General features: G+C 35.2%; 1 protein-coding gene across 4 annotated transcripts; it reads left to right on the top strand.

The window, feature by feature from the left end:
* Nucleotides 1-3,261: 3,261 nt before the first annotated feature.
* Nucleotides 3,262-9,741, top strand: LOC106757755 (pentatricopeptide repeat-containing protein At2g30780). 4 transcript variants are annotated; one of them, XM_022779067.1, is made up of 4 exons: nt 3,262-3,500; nt 3,600-3,713; nt 4,056-5,695; nt 9,126-9,741. In XM_022779067.1, the coding sequence occupies exons 1-3, from the start codon at nt 3,324-3,326 to the stop codon at nt 5,178-5,180; spliced, it is 1,416 nt and encodes a 471-aa protein (XP_022634788.1). In that variant the 5' UTR covers nt 3,262-3,323; the 3' UTR covers nt 5,181-5,695; nt 9,126-9,741. The 4 variants fall into 4 exon arrangements, with proteins under 4 accessions (XP_022634788.1, XP_022634785.1, XP_022634787.1 ...); XM_022779064.1 differs by having other exon boundaries at nt 3,263-3,713; XM_022779066.1 differs by having other exon boundaries at nt 3,263-3,713; nt 9,079-9,741.
* The last annotated feature ends 46 nt before the right edge of the window (nt 9,742-9,787 follow it).

Here is a 9,787-nt window from a genome sequence, read left to right as displayed (position 1 = left end):
GTGACGTAGATTTTTACTTTTTTAAATTAAATAAGTTAATTAAACGAGTTGATTTTGAAAATTAAGGATTTTGTTTTGAGAGTTAGGGTTCACTTCATCCATCAATGAAGAAAGAAGAAGTTGATGGTCGTTCGATGGCGGAGAGCGTTGGCAACGGCGTTGGCTGAGAGTGTTGGCGACGGTGCTGGTAACTGGCATTGGCGGCAGAGCTGGCGTGGGTAGGTTTCCGCATCGGACCACAGTAACAACAACGGCCTTACTTCCTCCTGAGACGGTGTTGGCGGTGGTGTTGTCTTCTCTCATACGGTGGTGTTGCCTTCCGGAGTAGTATTCATATTTGTAACATTTTATTATATTAATAGATTCTTTGGGGTAACCATGAGTCAGGCCCTTTTATTTCTGGGTCTAAGCTATAGTTCGCCAATACTTGTGTGTGCCATGAGCCACTTGATCGCAATGTTTAATTTTCCGTTCTCTCATTCTTAGGTTCCACTTCATCAAAACCGAGTGATTAATATATATAACACAATTATATTAGTCTAGTTTTATATTAAAAAACTGAAATCTGAGTGTATGAAAAATATGATCTAATCTTTAAGATTGTGCTTTAAGATATATAATAGCTGAAAATATAAACAAATTGAAATTAAAATTGTGAATTGTTTTTCAAGAGTTTGCTATAAATACAGTAAGCTTATACTGTTTATTTCAGGAAGACAGAGTTGAATATGAGTTTGCCACTACTTTTGCAGTTTGCTTCTTTTTTAACAGCCTTCATTATGGAAGTACTTGAACTAAATTCTCATTCATTTGTTGACCCCAGATGCATATTTTTATACAAGTGTGAAAATTTTGGTTCTGATTTGTCTGGATGTCTCCTATATAATTTTTTTTAAATGTGCAGTATGATAGGAACAACCATGCTTGGAATGGGGTATTATACAATAATGTATGGACAAGTCAAAGGAAATGAAGAAGAGACAAGCTGTGACGATAGCTCAGATTCATTGGACAAGAAGATACCTCTTCTGCAAGAGACAAAATTTTGAAACTAGAGGCAGAGAAATTCACCTATTTTCCAGAATCTTCCTCAGTATCATATAGTTTCAAACTGATTGTGATACAAGTGTCTCACATGCTACAAATAGTTCAATTAGAATTAACTCAAACTGTATATAAATCATGAAACACGTAGCACAAAAATAAGGTGGTTGAAACCTTTGGATCATCGTTGTACAAAATATACGTTTGTGTATATGAATATAGTGTACATGTATCTCGAGTGTTACCATATTGATGAGTTTTGGAATGATGAAATTTGTTGTTATTGCTATATAAAAAAAGGCAAAGTGTAAGCGAGATTGAGAGTTTATATCAGTAGAAGTTTTGCTTTTACTGATGTAATTGCAAGGAGCCTTCTTTTAATAGAAAAAGAGAACCAAAATTATCTTTTCTACAAAAAATTTAAAAAAACTCAAAAGTTATGAATTAAACTATAATATTTTATAAAATCAAAAGCTAAAGTAAAAGTTTCATAAATCATTAGTATCAAGTTGCTGTGAGGGTAAGAGTATATGTCAATATTAACAAATTTACAATTGGCCAATTCAATCATAAATACTTTAACGTGATTTTCTAAGATAATTAGCCAATTCAATCATTAATTAGGCTAATATTTTATAAGAGACAGAATTTTGTTTTCTATAGTGATTCTTTTTCATTTAAGCAGGATTGCTTTTCATGAAATGTGTAAGAAAAATGTATAAATTTGTTTTCTTACGCAGGGAAGCCCTGTATTTAGTGGGTTAAAACATCTAACCAAAGTTCAGTTGAAAAGGCAACAAAAGTGACGTTTACACGCTCTACTGGCTTTAATACTACAGTCTCAAATTTTAGCATTGTTTTTAGTTGTGTCTTACATGATAGAAGATAAATAAGTATTAATCTTACATATGTTATGATATGCTTAAATTTAAATAGGTTAAAATCATGATGGCTTTGCAAGAAATGTTTGACATTTCTATTGCAGAGAAGTTTGGCATTATGTATGTATAAAGATATGTCACTAAGCACCAAGTGTCTAAAAACANCAGAAANGTATATTTATATACAATAACCATTTTCAAGCTTCATTGAGTTCACCAATAGAGATCTAAATAATTGAATACAACTTCTTTAATGACAGAAGGACCATTATCTAAGAGAGGCTCTGTACAAAGACAAAAGCAAAGGCAAGAAAATAGGGATATGCAAACTCAACAGCACAACAATGACACCAATTATAAGATTTATTTCGAGATTTATCTATTCTAGAAGGCAACACCACTGTGTGGGAGGAGGCAACACCACTGTCAACACCATCGGAGGAGGAAGTAAGAGCGTTGTTGTTATTGTGGTCCGATGCGGAAACCTATCCACGCCAGCACAACCGCCAATGCCCGCAGCCCGCACCGCCGCCAACACCCGCAACCAACACCGCTGCCAACGCCTGTCGCCAACGACCTCCAATCAAGAGCATCAACTTCTTCTTTCATCATTGTTGGTCGAAGTGAACCCTAATCTCTCAAAACAAAATCTTAATTTTCATAAACAATTCGTTTAATTAACTTTTTTTCAATTTATTTAATTTTAAAAAAGTAAAAATCCACGTCAGACTGAGTTAGAGTTTGCCACGTCATTTAAAATATTTCCGTCAGCATGTCACGTACACGCCAGTTTAACGGTGTTTGTCCAATTTAACGGTAAGGGTCTATTTGTTTCAATTTTTCAAAAATAAGGACCCAATTGAAAAACCGAATAAGAAAGGGACTTATTTGAGATTCTGGATGAAAAAAAGACCTATAAAGACATTAAACCAAGAATTTACATATATCTTTTATATTTGATTTAAATATAATTTTATATTTAATTTAAATGTAATTTGAACCAAAAAATAACCAACTGTTAACAAATCATTATTTAAGAAATATATTATTTTTATTTTTATTATTATAATTATAAAATTAAAATAATTTTTGTAAATTTATTGCAAAAGATTTTTATTCATTTTGTAGGTAGTTCTATAATTAAAAAGTGGTTAAATTTTAAAATTATGAAATAAAAAGAAATTAAAAACCAATTAATTAAAAAATAAAATTAATAATTATTTTAATTTTAAAAAACATTCATCAAAGAATAAAATTTAAAACATTAGAAAAAATATGTTACAACTAAATATGGGCTAAAAAAGCCCAAACCCAAAGATAAGGAGAGGCCTGCACAGTACTGCTTCTCTGGAAGAATTTCTTCTATGTAAAACCCTAAGAAAATTTTGGGCGTCGACCATGAAGCGAGTGTGGAGATTCTCTTCACACGCAACCGGTGTTCAGTTGTCACTCTTCCAATCCCATTTCAATGGATTCTCCCAACCCAAACGCATTCCCTCCTTCTCCACCGTGCTATCTTATCGCCAGCTCAACACGGTGTCAGACACGTTCTCTCACCTCATTCCATTGTTCACCGTAAATGCTTGTTCTTCAACTTCAACCAAAAAGGATCTCATCAACGACGTCACTATTCTTAAGAATGAACTAATTCGGGATTCCTCCGACTATGTTCAGGTTCAGAGCATTTTGGACTACAAGTATGACGATCTCAGTAGCCGCTACCCCAAGGGATATGTGTTCTCGGAACTTATGTATCAATTGAAATCAAATCCTTCCCTTGCTCTTCAGGTTCAATTTTTAGCAACTCAACTTGAAATCGGTTTTTGAATTTGGCTTATTGATCAATTGGACTTTTTTTTTTTGGTAAAGTTACGTTGGGTATGGAAAATCGGACTGTCATTCTTTTTTTAAAGCGTTTCTCTTTGTATTATGATCATGAAAGTATTGCTATTTTGGTTTCTTTTACTTGTGTTTTATTTTAAATCAATCCAGTTTTGTTTAGTTAATGATGGTTACCTTTTGTTGTTGTAAAACATAAATGAATAGACCGATGGTTTGGATTTTCAAACGGAGTTTGTGAAATTTAAAAATAACCTTGTTTCTTTTTGGACTGTGTTGGCAAACATTCAGGTGTTTAACTGGAGAAGGAAAAGATGTAGTGCTGAAAACCCTATGGATACGAATGAGTACGCAAAGGGTATAATAGCTGCAGGTAGATCTGGGAATGTTCATTTTGCTATTAAGCTCTTTGAGGAGGCTTCTACCAAAGGTGTCAAGACGACTAGGACTTACAATGCGCTAATGAGTGCCTTCTCGGTCAATGGTCTTGCTGATCGCTGTCAGTCCTTGTTTTGTGATCTGAAGAGGGATTTAACTTGCGATCCTTCTATTGTCACATACAACATTCTCATATCTAGTTTTGGTGGCTTGATGCTGGTTGATCACATGGAAGCAACATTCCGTGAGATTGGAAAGTTAGACCTTGCCATGAATATCAAGACTTATAATAGCTTAATTGCTGGATATATCACAGCTTGGATGTGGGATGATATGGAAAAGGTGTTTCAAATGTTGAAGTCGAGCCCTGTTCAGCCTAACATAAAAACCTACCTGCTAATGCTTCGTGGGTATGCAAATTCAGGTAACCTGGAAAAGATGGAAGAGACGTACTCCATTGTAAGGGATCATGTAAATGAACATGAAATTTCATTAATCAGAAATATGATATGTGCCTATTATAGAAGTTCGGAAGCAGATAAACTTAAGAAGATAGAGTTGCTATTGAAGTTTATTCCAGAAGAGGAGTACAAACCATGGTTAAATGTGTTGATGATTACACTCTATGCCAAGGAAGACTTGTTAGAGAAGATGGAGAATGCTCTAAATAAGGCATTTAAAGATGGAACATCTATTAAAAACATGGGTATCTTGAGATGCATAGCTGCAACTTATTATCGGTGCAATGCTGTAGAAAAGCTAGAAAATTTTGTGAGACGTGCTGAAATATCTGGGTGGAGTACCTGCCGCTCCTTATATCATTGTAAACTGGTCATGTATGGGTCACAGAAGCCCTTACATGAATTGTATCGTGTCCTTGAGAGGATGGAAAATGCCAAACTTGCTTGTACGAAGAAAACGTTATGGATAATGCACAAAGCTTACAGCAACCGTGGCCAGAGTCCCATGGTTTTGAAAACACTGGGGCTAATGTTCAAACATGGTTACGAATTTCCTTTGGACGCATTTCCATCATGAAGTATATATATCCTGGAGTGAAGATTATGTTTCTAATGACATTGTTGATACGAACTCTAAAAGTAGAACCACAACCTTCTCTAATCAGTACATGACCCTGATGTTCCAGGATCTACCATTCAAGTTGTATCTGAAACATTTTCCAGAGTTTGCCCTCTCTCTCAAAGCTGAGTCCAAATTGGTGAATTGTTTGTTTGAAACCAAGAATAAATTGTAGTAAACGATTCTGTTCAAGGGGAAACTACATTATTTATATGATGAAAATAGCTCAAATGCCAACATAAAATTTAAATGGCTGTCAAATGATTTGAATTACCTGGGAATTAGTGGGTTAAGAAGTATGAATGGACTTTTTTCCCTCCCTCTGAGATGGCTCAACTAACCCTCTTATTGCAGGCCACATTGCATTTTACTACTCTGGGAAAGAAAACGTAGTACACAGATGTTACTGAAATGCTGAAGTACACATTGATGTTACTGAAATGCTGAAATTGCTCCACAGACAAATTGATTCTGTAGGTTCTCTCTCCTAATTGTATAATTCACATTTTCTGCAATGCTCTTGATACACATTCATAGACCTGACTTTAGATAAGTGGTATTAAAAGAAGAAATAATTCTGAGTTACACATTGCATGTTGTGCTGCCACTTTAAAATAAAGTATATTAGAAAAAAATTTCATGTACGTAGTGTAAATGATAGTTGGACTATATTTGGAAGAAAAATCTATTTCATCATCCATGAGGAGCATTAACAAAACACTGTCATTTTATTATGCATAGAAGACATAAGTGGAGATGTCAAAATTGGTTCCAACCCATGAGCAAATTTGACTATCGACGGGATCGAGTTGGGTTTCCGGGTTGGGTTGGAAAAAGTTCAATTTTTTTAAATGTGAGTTAAATTGAATCTGGTTCACTTAACTCACGAGTTAAACGGGTTTCAGCAACAACCTTTTATTATTAGTTTTTTACCATTTTTTCATAAGTTTTTATTATAATTATTTACAAATTCTGAGTATGTAGATTATGATTTGATATTCATATAATTGTATATGTTCTTAATGAATTGTGTGTCTAATGTAGACTACACTGCATGTGTTTATAGCATAATACAAAATCGATCATAATAAATACACCTAATAATTAGAAATCAATCATCTTAATTTCTTAGATTATGTAACGCCTAGTTCCCTAGAAATTCTCTAAGGGACTTGGTGAACATGGCAGGCAGCCAATTGCTAGAATTGACAAAATCAGTAGTGATTTCTCTAGAGAGTACCTTTTCTATGACAAAGTGACAATCAATTTCAATGTATTTGGTTCTTTCATGGAAAACGGGTTTGATGCAATGTGAAGTATAGCTTGATTGTCACAAATAAGCCTTGTTTCATGGACGTCTCCTAGTTTTAGTTGTAGAAGTAGTTGCCTAAACCACGTAAGCTCACATGTGGTTGTTGCCATAGCACAATATTCTACTTCAGTACTAGATCTAGCAACTATATTTTGCTTCTTACTTCTCCACAGGATAAGATTTCCTTTGATAAGAACACAGTACTCAGAAGTAGATCTTCTATTGATGATGATCCTACTCAATCAGCATCAAAGTGACGAGTGATTACTGCCTTTGTCTTCATACAATAATCCTTGTCCTTGAGCATTTTTTTATGTATCAAAGAATACATGTCACAGCATCCCAATGGCTATCGCAAGGAGCATTCAAAAATTGGCTTACTAACTGCAAAAGTGATGTCATGACTACTGATAGTGAGATAGTTGAGCCTGCCTACCCGACGAGGATATCTTTTCAGGTCATTTAATGGCTCCCCCTAACCCTGAAGAAGCTTGATATTGGGATCTATAGAAGTATCACAAGGACGACAATCAAGCATTACAGTTTCAATAAGAATGTTCAGGACATACTTATGTTGATTAATGACAATTCCAGAAGCAGATTGATGAGCAACTTCAATATCTAAGGAATATTTTAGAGGACTCAGATCTTTAGTATGAAATTGTTGTGAAAGCTAGTCTTTGAGTTTTCGAATTCCAGTCTCCTCGTCACCCATGATGACAATGTCATCAATATAAACAAGGTAAATGCACTTGCCAAAAGAGAGTGAGAAACCTAATTATTAAGAATGGAGGAAGGCATGCAGTTGATAAGATAATATGTTGGTAGGGCATCTCCCCAGAAGCGAAAGGGAATATTGTGGTGAAGAAGAAGGGTACAGACAATTTCAGCCAAGTGTCGATTCTTTTTTTTGATGACACCATTCTGGTGGGGTTTTGTGAGAGCAAGATGTTTGATGGAGGATACCCTGGTAACTTAAAAGGTTGAAAATTGGGAAGACATATTCACAAGCATATTTTAATAGAGGTGCCAGATAAGATTTGATTGCTGACAGATTCAAACTCGGGTGGAAGTCCAACAAGTGTAAGAACGGTAAAAAAACTTGCCCTGTTGTTTAGCATGCTTGTCTGCATCATTAGTGAAAGGCATAAGTGATTCCAAATCAGCAATTAAGCGATCGAGCTTACCAAGATATATTTGTATATCATGATCACCGTGATAAGATTGAAAATAACATTATAAAAGGCAATGAAAATCATTGGAATATACTCTCTTGGCCTTGTTCCACACATCATAACAAGTAGTAAAAGCATGGTATTGGGGCTGCAATTTGGCATCAATAGAGAACCAGAGAATTCTAAACAAGGAGGCATCAATTTGCATCCATTAGGCTTGTTCATGGTGGGGAATGTCTTGGCTTGTTTGGTCAAGTGGTCAGCACGAACTTGACCCTGAAACCATAGGTTGACGGCAGCAGCCCAGGAGCTATAATTGGTCGTCTCGTTCAGTTTTTCACATGAGATCAGTGGGGCATTGGTAAAAGTAACAGCAGGGGAAGCCATGGTAAAATAAATACCGAAAATGGGCTAAAAAGCAATGTCGGGTGAAACACAGTTTGCCAAGTTGGAGCACGGTTGGCAAGGTTGGAGAATGGTTGGTGGAATTGGAGCACGGACGGCCAAGTAGGAGCACATGGGTTAGAGCATGACAGTTAGGAATAGGTGGCGTGTGGTGGTGCGTGCAGTGGCAGATTGAAGCAGTGCTGGTGGTCATCGGAGGAAAAGGACTCGGTGACAAAGAGAAAAAAAAAGGGCACACAGGGCCGTAGGTACTGTTCATCCGAAAAGAAAAAAAGAGAGAAACCCGATGTTGAACCTAAACTACTGATACCATATAGAATTGTAAATGTTTAATTGTGTCTAATGCAAACCACAAATGTTCTGCATGAATTGTGTCTAAGACATACCACACTGCATATATTTATAGCATAATACAAAATTAATTATAATAAATACACCTAATAATTAGAAATTAATCATTCTAATTTCCATGATTATGTAATGCCTAATTCCTTAGAAATTTGTAACAGCTGCCTTCATTCTAACAAAAATATTTGGTGAAATAAGTGAACACTTTGATTGTAGTGTTACAAAAAAAGAATAAGAGTTAATTCACTTTGATTGTACTGCAATAAATATATAACATAAATCAGAACAACAAAACATCTTTATTAAAGCATCCTTAAGTAAGTTCACTAACCCACCAATCTGTGGTAGATTGAATCAAGTTATAAAATTTGTGCTTCATCAAAAAGTGAATTGCGTAGAGTTGATTCATTTTTACTCAACCTATGAAGAGTCACCATGTGAGTCAGGTTGATTTACTTTGACATTCTTAGACATAAGCACGCCACTGTAATTGCTCATTGGCCTTATTGGTGACATGCTTAATAACACTCTCATTGACCTTATTGTGACCTGCTTATTAAAATAACACTGTTTGCTCATTGGGCTTTGTATCGCTCTCTCCTCCGGATGATACTAGGCGGTACGCAGCGGTATGATTTTTTATTTGTATCTCTATCCGTGTAGATAATTGTTTTGGAAGATATATTGGTTATGGCTAAAGAGATCAAAGCACAAGGTAGAGAGGAGTTTTTTGACCTTTTGGTTCCACCTGCAAAGGAGAGTGTTGGAATGAAATTCATTGCTTTTTGACCCCACGGTTGGTTACTTTCAACAATTAATACAGCACCACCCGAAACCTAAGGCAACAGGTCTGCCCTATTTTGCGAAGGGTGTCTAAGGTGTGGCAAATAATCCAGGTTTTGGAGTTTGAAACCAGGGCTGCCTCTAAAAGTATACTAATACCAGTTTATTTCGTACATTTACATTGGATAGATCTTAGCCTCTAGTCAAAATGTGGTAAGTTAAAAAAGTAAATTTCTTCCAATTTTCTTTGATGTCAGTTGGAACCATTTTTATCGTCATCTACTTGTTATTTCTGATCAATTGACTTGGTATGATTATTTTTTAATATTGAATTTAAATAGCCTTAGTGGTGATGTATCTTGCAACGTACTTGGAGTCTGAGTCATCATAAGTTTTGGTTTTTTTCCTGATCTCTGCATCATGGTGAGTGTTTTTAATACTTGTATTGATTTAGCTGTTGTACTCTGTATCTTATAAAAGGAAATATTTCAAATAAGTATATGATAAGTTAGAATTAAAAGTATCAATCTAAAAAGATAACA

The sequence above is a fragment of the Vigna radiata genome, chromosome 3, assembly GCF_000741045.1.
Source record: "Vigna radiata var. radiata cultivar VC1973A chromosome 3, Vradiata_ver6, whole genome shotgun sequence".
Taxonomy (NCBI): domain Eukaryota; kingdom Viridiplantae; phylum Streptophyta; class Magnoliopsida; order Fabales; family Fabaceae; genus Vigna; species Vigna radiata.
The sequence above is the reverse complement of the archived record's forward strand: the minus strand, read 5'-3'. Positions and strand labels throughout refer to the sequence as shown.